Raw genomic sequence first — 14,432 nt, 5'->3', positions numbered from 1 at the left:
CGTTCACATGTTTCTGGGGCACCACTAGTGATGGTACATTAACGTGTACCATTGTGCATATACCGTTCCACAGAGGGGGCAGTGTGTGGTATGCCTTGTCTCCGCAGGCCCAGTAATGGTCCATTAATACTGCTGTTCCTGCTCCCCCTCAGGTAACTCCACCACGCTTGCACAGTTGGTGTTGTATCCCACGTCCACTTCTCCTCTATGTTGGTAGCATACCTTAGGTGCAGACAGCAGCAGTATTGTTATTGGGTCTTCATCCTTCTCTATCCACGTTAGCATGGGTACATATTTGACCCAAGTCATCCAAAATCTGTCGTTGTGTTCAGCAATAGTTGTAGTATCCTCTCTCGTTACCATGTTGCTGCCAACCACTCCTATGTCCCATTTGTTGTCCAGGTACACCTTCCCTGTTATTATTATCAGTGGTCTTTCCCAACATCCTTGTTTACCAGGAACTTCAGTGGCGTACCAATCACATGGTAGGTATTGTAGAGTTACTTTCTTTGTTTCTCCTTTTTCAGGGCCACTTGTCATGTATCTGAATGCTTCAGCATGCAAACTGGTCTTGTGGTAACTCAAATAAGTTTTGAGGAAGTTGTTTTCGTATGGATATGTGTCTCGCGTTTTCCATACCAGGTGCACCGTCGTCCCTTGAAATCTCCCTTTCGTTTGGAACAGTGCCAGGTATACTATACATCGTGCTGTCTTTTCATCTATTTCCGTGGCAACGAAAGTTCGAGACGCGCTCATGGCGTATGGGATCAATGAGCAAACGTAGCAGCTGTCTTCTGTTGTCTGCTTACCTATTTGGGTCATGTGTTGGTACCACATGTTGTTCGAGACGTGAGCTGAATCTTGTATTAGTTGTCAATACCTTTATTATCTGAGTATGTGCTGCGTTTAACTCTATTTCCCTTGTGTGTAATTTTGCTAGTACCACCTGACGTAACACCTGTTGCAGCCATGGGTGGGGGTATATTAGGTTTGGGTACAGCCAAAATATTGATAGCATAACTTTTCTGCCATACAGAGGCAGCCAAGAACCCGGTGATCATCAAAATCCCTATCATCTTTATTACAGAGGCTAGTCTCACCGGCATTTTGCTCTTACCTTGCTGCAGTCCGGCAGCTAATTCTTGCGACGTTAAAGTTGCCCGCCTGAAAATTCTCAATATGCTTGTTATTAGTGTTAGTTGTTGTTTTCAAGCTCTCCCTATCAAGTGTCGTTCAGTGCCCAGGCAAAGAGCTGTTCCCACGCCAATCTAAGCGATCTATCTCTTAGGACAGGCAAGTATTGGTGAAGATGGGGCATTGATTGTTCTATGGCCAAGAGAAATGCTGTGTAGTAGACACATACCCTCCTTCTTTTCAGGTACTTTGGCCTTTTTATGTGATAGACAAATTGGTGTGATAGCTCTTCAGGGTAGTTATCGTCTGAGGGTAGCATCTACTCCTGGGCAATGAACTTTGTTAGTTATCTGTTTCCTTAGCAGTACAATAATACGCGGTACCTGCATGTGCGAGAAAGAAAAAAGAGAACATTCAAGTGTTTACATGTGTATATGTGCAAGACAATGTCCTTCAGTTGGGTGATTACTGCAGTGGGTAGGGGGTCGAGGGCAGAGAGTTTAAAGCTCAACTGGCGGAAGTCTCTTTACTCTTTGATCGTGTGACCATGGGGTGGGCGGTATGGGAATTACCCTTCTCTATTTCAGTAGTTGTCTCTGGGGAATCTGGGGGGTGGTAGGGTAGGGAGACACTTAGGTCGTCAGCTGTGGTAGAAGTCTCTTCCTCCGTGGGTGACGCTGTTGCTGTTCTTCCAATGGCCCTGTCGGTGACGCTAGGGCGGGTCTGGAGTTTGCAGATCTTTACGTCGTGTAGGTGATTCCAAGCACGTTTGTCCTGTAACTTTACTGCTCTCGTAGATACTTCCTCTACCAGGTGGGGGCCAGTGAAGCGTGGGCTGTTCCACTTTCTGTTGAAATTGCGGAGTAGTATGTGGTCACCTTTAGCAATTTTGCACAGTTTTCCCTTTTCCAATTCTTTATCCGCGTCTTCTTGTTGATCACTCTTAGACCCGCCCCGCGTGCGCTCGAGCTGTTGAGACACAAACACTACGCTAGTAATCAAAGAAGACACATATTGGTACATTTCATCACCAAGAACAGTTGCAGTGTTTTCATAATCTGTGAATGCTCTTGATGTTGGCGTTAGAGGAAGGCGCATTTGACGTCCGGTCACCACCTCGTGAGGGGTGAGGTGGTGATCGGAGCCTGGTCTATTCCTTAGCTCAAATGGGGCTAGCGGAAGGCAATACAACCAACTCTTCTTTGTTGTTTGCTGTATCTTTGCAATTGCCTCCTTCAGTAGGCCATTCAGGTGTTCGCATAGACCGTTGGCCTGCGGGTGATATGCACATGCAAATTTATGCTTGATGTTCAGTAAGGATGTGATGTGCTGGAACATTTCATTAGCGAAATGCGGGCCATTATCTGACCGCAGTACCTCGCACACTCCCCACCTGGGGAAAAACTCCCTCACTAGAAATTTAGCTGCTCTGAATGCATCTGGGTGTGAGCAGGGTCCTGCCTCAATCCACCTGGAGAATGGGCATACTACTACAATCATATACCTATTTCCTTGACATACGTTGATCATATCAACATAGTCAATATGGATGTGCAGGAAGGGTCCCTCTGGCCGGGGTATAATACCTTTTATCACCTTCAGCGTGCGACCGGCCGTGAACTGTTGACATGTGAGACAACTGCTGATAAAATTTGTCACATGGGAATTTAACTCGGGACAGAACCAATCTTCCCTAATTCGTGCTGCAATAACTTCCTTGCCTGTGTGGGCTGGGTGGTGGAGTTGGCTCAGGGCGGTGTTCAATAGTGCCAATGGCATTACCATCTTTCCAGTGTTACCCTGGCACCATAGTGCGTCAGTTGGTGACATTGTACATCCTCTTTTTACCCATATTTCTTTTTCTGCCATTGGTGCAGCCGCTTGTAGCTCCATTATCTGTGTGGCTGGGAGATGGGTGTACCCTTCTCTTATCAACATCTCCTTAGCTATCCCCCTCCCTCTCCCTCTCTCTAACTCTGGGGGGTTCCATATCTCATCAAAATATGCAGCATACTTCGCATGTGCGTCTGCTGCTGCATTCCCTTTTGAGATATGATCTTCTCCATTAGTGTGTGCGGTACATTTGACCAAAGCTAATTCTTGGGGGTCATTTATTACTTCAATTAGTTCAGCTAACAAGAGAGCATGTTGTACTGGGGTGCCGTCAGCTCTCCTAAACCCTCTTCTCCTCTATTTGGACAATCCTGAGTGGACAGTAGACGTGACATATGCGCTGTCAGAATATATAGTCACTCTTTTGTCAAAGCTTTCCTTCAATGCCAAGATCAGTGCAACCAATTCAGCTGCTTGAGCGGAGTAATGCTGTGGTAATTGTACGCATTTCATTGCCACACACACCGGTTCCTCTGTCATTTTTACTACTGCTGCCCCAGTTCTCCTTATCCCATCAATTTGGTCTATTGTTGATGACCCATCAATGAACAAGAGCTCACCTCCATCTAGTGTGTTCTCTTCAACAATTCTAGTACATGAGTACATTTCGGTAGTCTGTGTACAATCGTGTGCATAATCTCCTTCCTCAATTACTTCTGCTATAAACCTTGCAGGGTTAACCGTGCTGCATCTAACAATTGATAGTTCTGGTCTAGATAAGATGATCTCATAACCTGACGCCCTCTGCGTGGTAAGTGTGGACTTAGGCTTGTTCAATATTGCAAATAGTGCATGTTCCACAAATAGTGTGGTTGGGCACCCCATTGTTATTGATGATGCTTTCTCTACCGCAAAGGCAGCTGCGGCGAGACCTTGTTCGCAAGGGAAATGACCTAACATCACAGGATCCAAGTGGCCGCTGTAAAACGCTACTGGTTTGTAACCCATGCTTGTTTTTTGAGCCAACACTGCTTTCATTACTGCTGAGTCGCAATGGGAAAATATAAAGAATTGTCGTTCATAATCTGGGGTGGCCAGTACCGGAGCAGTTGATATTGCATCTTTCAGTTCATCAAAGGCCTCTTCCATTTCCATTGTCCACCCCAACTTTTTCTCTCCTTTGCTAGCTTATTTTAATGCCTCAAGTAGGGGTCCTATGTATGAGCTGTAATAAAATACCCAGGTTCTACAGTAGTTGCACAGTCCCAGGAACTGCTTCAGTTCCCTCACTGTTTGGGGCAGCGGCGTTTTTGAAATGGCCTGTGCTCTTTGTGGTGCAATCTTTCTTCCGTATTGGGATATGAGCTGACCAATGTAAAATACCTGTTCCTGACAGTACTGTAACTTTTCCTTGTCTACCTTGTAACCCCTTTCAGCCAATATTGTCAGCATCTTCAATGAGTCCTCTCTGCATCTTCTTTCGTTTGTGCTACAAATTATTATGTCATCAACATACTGCAACACTGTGCTTTCCACTTCAATGTTACCCAAGTCCATCTGTATTACTCTGTTGAAAATTGAGGGGGACTCGCAGTACCCTTGTGGCAATCTGGTGTGTTTCCATTTTGTGGTTCTGTACGTGAAGCTTGTCAGATCTTGTGAGTCTGGGTGCAGGGGTATTGAGAAAAAGGCATTTTTGAGGTCTATCACTGTAAATCATGATGCCTCTGTTGGAATGCCGCACAATATTGTGGCCGGGTTTGCTGCTATGGGGTATTCTGCTTCCACTATGTTGTTCAAGGGCCTGAGGTCCTGTATGAAGCGCCAAGACCCCCCTTTAGCTTTGCACACTGGGTATACAGCTGTGTTACATGGTGACTCTGATGGTACCAATATACCATTATTTATAAGGGCCGTTAATGTTTCATATATGCCCTCATCTGCCTCTTTTGATAGTGGATACTGCTTCACTCTGGGGAGTATTGCACCTTTTTTCAATTTTATTCTTACTCCCCCTATACTTTTTATGCACCCCACGTCATAGGGACTAGTAGTCCATAATGATGTTGGTACCTTTGCCATATCCTCCTCAAAGAAGGGGACTGGGGTGGATGTGGGTGCTTCAAGTGCCATTGCAATTTTCTGTGCCACTTGTTTGTACGTCACTCTTAGCCATATTTCTACACTCATCATAAACACCATTTCACCTTCTTCCTTTTCTTCTGAGAAGAGCTCCTCATCTGACACCTGGGTGAGCCTACATCCCTCTGCTAGTGCTATCACTGCCCTCCATGCTCTTCCTTCTCTGTCTTGGGCATGTACTGCGATGTAATCAGCAGTTGCTATAATGCTCTCTATGTTCACTGAAATTACTTTTCCTTCTGGTTCATTGGCTGGTGTTTCTGGTCTAAACAAATAGGCTGCTGGCCTCCTCCAGATCTTTCCTTCTATTCCTGGCATCCATGCAAATGCCATGTCTGTCCCGTACTGGAACAGTTCACCATCTACTGGCTCAGCCCTAATCACTGTCTGTCCACAGTATGCTTGCATAATTTGTCGTGCAGTGAGCATGTTAATTCCTGGAGTGGAGCAAATTATGCCGTCCTCCGTAAAGGAGATCGTCATATTCAACCTGCTCATTATGTCTCTCCCCAGTATGTTTACTGGTGAGGCCCTAGAATATAAAAGCGGGACTGACATGTCATAATCCCCTATTGATAAGGGAATGTTATCAGTAAAGGGAACCAACCCCCTAGCCCCAGAGAATCCTTGGGTGTTCATGGCTTCACCTGACATCTTAAATGTACCTTCCCTTATGCAAGACCGGGTCGCCCCGGTGTCAACAAGGAATGATAATTTTTTGTCACCTATCGTTACCTCTATGCGTGGTTCCTCCGCACTATTAGGTGTTACCGACAGGATGGGACACACCAAGGCCGTCTGTGGGCTGTCCTATTGAGGGTAAAATGATTGACCACTTCCTGTGTAAGGGTTGTGTCCCAGGACCGTCACCCTTCCCAGTTGTGTTTGCTGTAGTTGTGTATTGGTAGAGGTTATGTTATGGTCTTAGATTTGGGCGGGTTGCTGTACTTGCTGTACTTGGGGTTGTTGTGTTATCGCAACCTGTTGTTGTGGCAGTGAATATGTCTGTGGCTGTTGTTGTGTTACTAGTTGTTGCTGCCCATTTCCCTGTTGCAATGCCTGCTGTTGCTGGATGCCCTGCTGTTCCTGTGTAGGCCCTTGTTGTCCCTGTTCACCCCATGATGGTGTGCCTGGTCTCACTCTACACGTGCGTGACATGTGCCCTACTAATCCACAAATCCAACACACCGGTGGTTCCCTGTTCTGCCATGGAAAGCTTCCCGGGTTGTCCTGGTATATTGGTTGCCCGGTGGGGTAGAAATTTCTAAATCCTCCCCCCTGCTGTTGTGTGTTATATCCGTATCCTCTCTCCCTCATCATTCCTCCCCTTCCCCTGTTGTAATTATAATACCCAGCTCCTGGCGTTGAGTATCCTCCTCCCATGTTAGTCGTGTATGGTTGGAGTGGCGGCAGCTGTTGTGTTACAGTCTGTGATGATTGTATTTGGGAGGGATCTTGTGCAGCCACTACTTGTGTGGGGCTTTGAGTCATTGTTGCAGGTGTAGTTATTAGTGCACCTTCCATCGTGTATTTAGTACGTTTTTTCTGTACTAATTTAGCCTCTTCCGTTTTTCTATCCTCTTCCTTTTGTTTCATTTTTTCTTGCCATGTCCTACAATGATGCACTATCATCAGTTGTATTTCTGGCCATGCTTTTGCTTCCATCCCCACTACTTTCTTCAGTTGTTTCTGAACTGCTTCTGGGAGCCCTTGTACTAGTATATGATAGAATATTGCTGGTGTCTTGTCCCATTGTTCTCTAGTTTCCATACGCCACTTCTCTTGAATTTCCTGGATATAATGAACAGGATCTTCATTCTCACGCATCTTGCGTGAGGTAATTGCTCCTATGTCTGATGTGTCTGGGTACTGTACCCTCAGCGCCTGCCATAATGCATGTCTGCAGTTTGCGAATGGTGCCCCATCGTGTGATGTGTTTGTTATTGTGACCCCGGGAAGCCTGCTCTCTTCCAGATGTCATCTGCTGCATCCCCTAATATTGATATTAGAAGTCCCTTTTCATCCCCCACTGCCAATTTCTGTCCTGCGGTGTGTTTTTCCATTTCATATATCCATTTTCCCGCACCTCCACTTAATGATGGGAGCCTGCACTTTATATTTTCCTTGTCTGCATGCTTCCAGGGGACGTATTGTGGTCTAACCCCTCCCCTCTCCAGAAGTGGCATTAAGTTGTGTCCTGGTTGGCCCCTTGGGTCCCACACAATCGAATCCGTACACCCCTCCTCTTCTTCCCTGTCTTCTACATCGTCAATGGGGTCCATATTTCCCCTGCTCGTAACTGTTTATCCTCCATCTCTTCCCTTTCTTTTATCATTTCCTTTGTTTAATGTGGGCGTGTGTATTCGCTCTCCCTGTCTGCGTCCAGGGAGGTCTCTAAGCCTGCCTGCATAGGGTGTCAGTTCGTGGGGGAAGGGCGCGAGTTTAGATGGGCATGTTGCACGTAATGAGCGTGAGGTAGTGGAGCATGTGGGACGGGATGGTGAGGGTGTGGCTGCACGTGTCTGCCTTTCCGCTATTCCTTGCTCTTCCTCCTCACTTCCCTCCAGTTCTTCCTTTCTCCTGCAGATCCATAGTGATTCTCCATTTGTCCGGGTGATGTATAATTTATCTAAGCTTCCTTCTCCTTCCTCACTGCAAAAGTCCTCCATTAATGGCAACCCCCAATCTGTCTTTTTCCCCCTAATCGTTACTGTTTTTAAGTCTATTAGATCCGTTCCTCCCTTGTCTTCTTTGCCAATTGCTCCCCTTTGTGCTGATGTTGTTGCTACTTCTGTGTCTCTGTATACATACCTCCTTACTTCACTCCCCCCTCTCTTATCTTCTCTTTCCCCTTCATTTTTCTCCGCTATTTCTCTACCAATTTCCTGTCTTTTCTTTTTCAATTCCTCCATTACTTCAATACTCATCTTTTCCATTATCCTTTCTTCTTCTTTCTTCCTTTCCCATCTCGCTCTTTCCCGCTCTAATATACCCTCTATCATCCTCCCTTCTTCGTATTTCGTTGTCGTTTCTGATAGTAATCTCCTTCTCCATATTTCCATTTCCTTTTCTTTCTCTTCTTCCTCCCTTTTCTTGTCATGCAGTGCTGCTCTGAATACCCTTTCTGCTACTGCCTTCACCCTTTCTGCTTCTCTCTTTTGCTCCTCAGTTCGTTCCCTCATTTTGTCCAACTCATTCTTGCTTTCTTTCCTTTCCCATGCTCTCTCTCTTTCCTCTCTCTCGAGCTGCTTGATCAGTGCATTCTGCTCATCCCTTAATTCTGCTAATCGTTCTTCCAAAATCTCTTCCTTCTGTCGTAACAGCTCTTCCCCCTTTCTTTTCCCCTCTTCCCCTTTCCTTTCACTCTTCCTGGTGTTGTCCTCGTCCATTTTCCTTACTACCTCCTCCTCTTCTTCTGTTAATGAACCTCGTAATTTTAATAATACCTGCGCAGCTACCCACTCATCCTGTCCTATTCCTGCAATCTGCTCTTCGCCAATCCCCCCTTCCCCTGCGGGCATTTTCGTGCGAGCTGATCCCGTCGTGCTACTCTGCTCCCTTCCTGTGTGGCTACCTGTGGCTGTATATGGTGGCGGGCTGTATGCCGGGTTCGAGTACCCCTCAGCCGCCCTTAATTGAACCATGTCTCGTAGTTCTGTTAAAGGATATAACCCCCCTTCCTCCTTTTTCACTACCTTTGCTAGGGGTATATCGTCGCTCTGTTCCTTCTTTATTTCCTTTTCGTTTATGTTGTTACTCTTCTCTCCTCCCTCTTCTCCGTTCCCCGTGTTCTGTGTGCCTTCACTCTCTTTTTCCCCATTCTCTCCTTCCTCCTTAATCTTTTCCTCTTCCGTTGTTTCCCCCATAATGAACATTCCGTTTGGTCCTGGTCGGGACCCTTGGAACATCCTCCATAAGTTAAACACCTCCACGTGGTGCATCAACTTCTTCCCCTTGTATGTGTTATGCAGATGGGTTAATAGTGAATGTTGGGTATATGGATCGAAACTGCCATTAGGCGGCCATGGTGTCGTCATTTTGTTGTCCGTCCCCTGTGTCCATTCTATGCTATACTTGATCAGTTTCTCCCTATGGGGTGACAGTGTTTTACATATGTGCTGTAGCGGGGTAGTGAGGGTGTTCCCCCACCCTCCCGATCCTGCCCCGTATGACATAGTAGCGCTTCACGTGTTATCCTTCCCCTATTTGGTAGCGGTTATCTTGCTAACAGTGTACACTATACGGCCTTAGATCTTTACCTGGCCCCGTCATTTTGGGTACTTGCGATTGTCCGCTAAGGAAAAATAGTAAAATATAGCATTTGCATTTGTATATTCTTTTCTTTCTTTTCTTCCTTTACCGAACACCTTTACGGCCCCCTGCGGCCGAGGCGCACGTAGCCCCCTGCGGCTGCGTGCCCCTTGTGACGTTCTTATACAGCCGTCCCACTTTCTCTTACTCCTCCTTCCCTGTCTTCACTTGCCGTGGCCGGCGTTCTCCGTGCGCAGCCACGTCCCCCTTTTCACTTTCCCCCCGATCAACTCGTTACCGTTTACCTCCGTCTCCACTCCCTTACCATAATTCTCTTCCCCATAACTCTCAGAAAGAAAGATGCCTTGTGTTCGAGATATCCTATGAAAGCCCTACTGGTGACGTCACCGATTTCTTCAAAACTACTGGTAAGTTCTTCACATGTTTTTAAAAGTTCAAAATATGCTTGCAATCTACCCCTGTTAACCCCACAGCTGTCTTCCTGTCACGCCTGGAACAAGGTAATCAACAATATAATCGGACTGCGCACACTGCGTCGCCTCGCGTGTGATACGCCCCTCGACAGGAGGGCTTAACCAGCCAATTATCTTCCGTATTTGGCAACCAGCAAGCTACCTCCTACAGGGAAACGTCATCTATCTATCGAGTTTCCTGCTCGATCAATAGGGATCCTCATCTACTCATTGATCAATAATCACCAAATCGTAGGAAACCGCACACACACACACACCCTTACACGTGGTCGCGACCTAGGCCAATCAGTGTCTACGAGCGGCCGCACGTGATGTTTTCGTGCTCCGCCCCCTCCTCTTCCGTAACGTAGCGGACTGCTCTCGCACTTGTCCAGCTACCATTCATTGCACCGTCAACACTAATTTATCAAACCTTCGCCGCGCACCTGTGTAACACCTCCCGCCTCCCGTATTCAATTCCTCCCCCCTCCCTCACAATTTCACATTGCTTGTTGTGCGTGGCATACTCACCAAGTTCTCTTGATGCGGGGCCGCTCGACTGCGTGCACCCCTCCAAGCGGCTCGCCACCTCCCCTCGTCTGGACCATGTCTGGACACTCGCCAACCGCGGGCGGGATACTTCTCAACCGGCTCCCGAAGGCCAATATCCGGATTGCGCTGTCCGGTCTTCTCGCAGTTCCGCTATGGTCCTGTAGTCCTCAAAAGGGGGCAGCGGCAGAGGGGGCCGCGCCGCCGGGCCTCCTCGCAACGGGAGTACTCGGAAAAATAAAATAAAAGCAGACCTTAAACAGATCTCAGCAGTGCCTCCAACTTGTCGGGGGGAAATTCTCCCGAGGTCGGCTGGGCCGTCCGCGGACCTCCGGGCAGGGGGGCCCCAACTCCTCCCGTATATCCCAAAAAAAATTAGTATGAGACACACGCAAGAAGCAAGGTGATTCTGCTGTTTATTAAACAAAACGGCAGGGATGGGTCAAGGATCGTACGCGTCCGTCCTGACACTCTCTCTCCAATCGTGGGGCTCGCAGGCCCTTTTTACCTTAGTATGACGTGCTACTTGCGTCACCTGGTAAAGTTAGCAAAAAACCTATCGCCACTCTGGATTGGTTCCTCGAGTGGTAGGGTTAGTATAGCATACGTATAGAGAGCGTTATTAGTGGTTGAGGGTCAGTCAGGTGGTATACTTGGGGTGTCCCTTCAATTTGATACATGAAAATTGTTACATGAAGACCCCTGAGGATTGGCTAATGTTAATGGCGTCAGTGATAAGAGCCCCATGTTCTGATTGGTCCACTCGCGAGCCCCCCAGTCGCGTACCATCGCTGTTCCCAGCTCGCGGTGCACCTGTCCTTTGCAACAATGTATCACTATGGGTATGTGCAGACAATGTGAGGATTTATTCATATGCTGGAAGGAAGACTACTCCCCCCGCCGCAGATGTCCATTGAGTCGCTTAATTGTATCTGCCTGTGTCTTGAAACGTGGGATCCAGGCGCCTCCCTCCTCCTGGGCCTGGCACCCTGTCAGGTTCGGCTTGGTCACGTGAGGCGAGACCGTGGTTGAGGCAGAATTCTGCACAATTAATATTGCATTTTACACTGTGTGCCTGGCTTAATTTGCATGTATGACCTTGGCGTCGGCTTGCGGCATGCGAGTTTGCAACATTGTGCCCTTGACTGTCTGCTCTCGCCGGGCTCATTCTGCAGGGTCAGCAACTGTACTCTTGCTCATTCATTGTTCATGGAAGCTCTTGCTTGCGGCCTACTTGGGCCTGGTGCATAGGTGGAAACGTTTGATACACAGCGCTTTGGATTATGGTATCATATTGCTTTATCCCCAGTATCATGTCTTCGTTATATTTTTCATTGCAATGCATGGGTTTAGGAGAAGCGTGAGCAAGCATTTTAGATGAGTTCATTGTGCATCTTGCGTTTCTGCATTTTGGAAAGCCTATGTGAAAAATAATAAAGATGCGCGTCAGTGGGTGTGTCCGTCACCTACGTCATAGCACTGAATATGTTCTTCGTGTGGATTGGTGTGGGAGTGTCCAGTGTGCATGTTTGCACGGGTGTGCTGACCGTTGGCTAGGTCGTCATGACATCTCTAACGATGTGTTCATTTACTGTTGCATGGTTCAGTCGAGTTCATCCATGCCGCAGGTGTCGGCATGGGCAGGGCAGGCTGGTGGGCAGGCTGGTGGGCAGGCTGGTGGGCAGGCTGGTGGGCACATCCGTATGTTCCTGTACCAGGGTATCTGGTCATCTGGTAGGTGGGCAAACTCCTCTTGTGGCGGATGTCTGGGCCGCGATCCTCTAGGCCAGGGGTGTGAGGGGATTGGTGGGAGCCTTTTGTTCCATTCTCCCACTTCAGCACATAGACTTGAAGATGGTGCGCTGCCTAGTCAGTAGCCAATGGATGACTTGTGTAATAAGGGCTCACGGGGCGAGTCAACCAATAGCCTCTCCACCCCACTCTGAAGGTGATGTAGCTGGATGACCAGATGAACAGCAAGGCCACGACAGGTGCCACTGTTATAGACCAGCCTAGGATCCTCAAAGGCTGTTACCCACTGATATCGCTAATGACTGACATCATATATGAAACCATAGTGATGTCATTTGTGTTCCTATATGTGAGGTCAGGAGCACCGCTATAGGGGAATGCAGTGAATAATGGTTCGTTTGAATCTCATTGTCATTTCCATACCTTCCCCTCTACTTAGAGCAAACATGCATGTTCCCTATTTCAATATATGTAACTCCTGTGCAATCAATGTGCATGATCGTATGTTTGCTTTCCAATCACGCACATCACATGTGTACATGTTCATTTTACTTAATAGGGGAACCAAGGATTTCCTGGAGCTCCGGCAGTAGGGGTAAGTATATGCTCCATTTTACGCATATCTTGAGTGCTTTCTAGCACACAGCTGGGGGGCATAGAATCATCATCCCTGGGGCACAATAAGCAAGCAGAGGACCCCCTCAAATACCCCCACCCCCATGTTTTAAGGGCCCTCAGTTTCCCTTTCTAATTCCATCTAATCCTTCAGACCTGAGGTGTCCTGATTTTACCTGTACGCCGGGTGTGGTCAGAAGTTATTTATGAACTTGTGCATACAGTCAGGTCTCTAGGTCTGCTTTCACCGGGGCATGCCGCAGTTTCCGGTAGATGGTGTTGCACAGAACATGAACATGCTACTCTTACCGCCTCTCTTTCTCTGCAGGTTGTAGGACCGACTGGGAAGAAAGGAGGAAGGGTAAGTTTGAGATATTCTGTACACGAGGAGGGTGTTTGACTCGGTAATTATACGCCTGCGGAGCAAATGCCGATTGGTGGAATCCCTGATTGCGGATTGTTGTACTAGGTCAAGATGTGCATTGTCCGGAATATCATGTGCACTGTGCTACCATGCGGTAGAACTGGAGCATTCCTCTGCACCCTAGTTGCCGTGCTTGGACGCGTGCTATCAATGTTTCTTGTCTTATCATAAATCAGTGGGCCTCATTAGGAGTGTGGTGGCCACGGTATGAACGGTGCCGGAAGGGACCGGCACCGTTCATACCGGGCCGCCACATTACGAGTTTCCTCACGTGTGGCGGTATGCACGTCTTGTCTGGGCAGACGTGCATACCAGCACTTGCGAGCAGACCAGGGCGCTAACAACGGGTCCATTGTTAGCATCCTCCCCATTCCCATTGAGCCCAATGGGCTCAAATGGGAATGGGATATACCGGGTCTCGGTCCTGTGAAAGGGAATTACTGGGCCCTCCAAGGTCGGAATGGCCCGGTAAGTCCCCTTTTGCGGGACCCGGACCCAAGTTTGGGGGTAGCCATGCCACTAAAAATGGCATGGCTACCTCTAAACTCGTAATGAGGCCCAGTGACTTTGCACCGTTGTGCACTCAAATCCTTTGCTAAAATGTTGATGTTATGTTAATATGTTTGAAAACAGAGGCGGCGCTCAGTGACTAAAATGATGTTTCGACAGATCTCGTACCCTGACATAGAATGTTCTATTTAACCCCCTCGTAGCTCACTATGTCTCTGATCATTGATTATTGACCTCTGATTTGGGGTCAATCCTTTCATAACGAGTGATTTACCAGGGATTCACCAGTGTCATGGATGGGCTTGTAATTGGTTGTGTTTACTGCAAAGTGTTGAGACCCTAATTATCTCCTTTCACTACATATTACCTATAGCTCCCATTTCATTGGGTATTTTGTGGACCTCTGTATACCATGCAATTGGCATCAAGTTGGGAGAAATTCAATGTTGGATAGGTGCAATGATAGGGGGGGTCCGTGGAGTCTCAACAGTGTGTAATAGACACAACCAAGTGGGATTCCTTCTTTAGCTCTGTCAGTTACTCATCGTATATGGACAACTGCTGAAACCTACTCCTTAGCCTTCCTCTCTACTGCTTCCTCCCTCTAGACAATGTCCTCAATTTTGCTACCCGCACTCTCTACAACCTATCCAGATCCTCCTCCACTTCTACCTACTGAAAACATGCTGGTTGGCTCTCCACGCACAACTGCTCTCTTTTCAAGTTCCTTTTCTAGTGTAGAAATCTAT

The 14,432-nt window shown here is 47.6% G+C and overlaps 1 protein-coding gene across 1 annotated transcript in view; it reads left to right on the top strand.

Annotated features, from left to right (window-relative positions):
- The window catches only part of LOC138514720 (collagen alpha-1(VII) chain-like), a 1,453,166-nt gene that overhangs the window by 589,467 nt on the left and 849,267 nt on the right, over positions 1-14,432 (top strand). The window contains exons 44-45 of the mRNA XM_069630120.1: positions 12,694-12,729; positions 13,078-13,110. Of these exons, the coding sequence (XP_069486221.1) occupies positions 12,694-12,729; positions 13,078-13,110 (69 nt within the window). The remainder of the gene's footprint in view (positions 1-12,693; positions 12,730-13,077; positions 13,111-14,432) is intronic.

This window comes from Ambystoma mexicanum, chromosome 12 (genome assembly GCF_040938575.1).
Source record: "Ambystoma mexicanum isolate Mex_15411 chromosome 12, UKY_AmexF1_1, whole genome shotgun sequence".
Taxonomy (NCBI): Eukaryota; Metazoa; Chordata; class Amphibia; order Caudata; family Ambystomatidae; genus Ambystoma; species Ambystoma mexicanum.
This window is presented reverse-complemented; position numbering and strand designations above follow the sequence as displayed.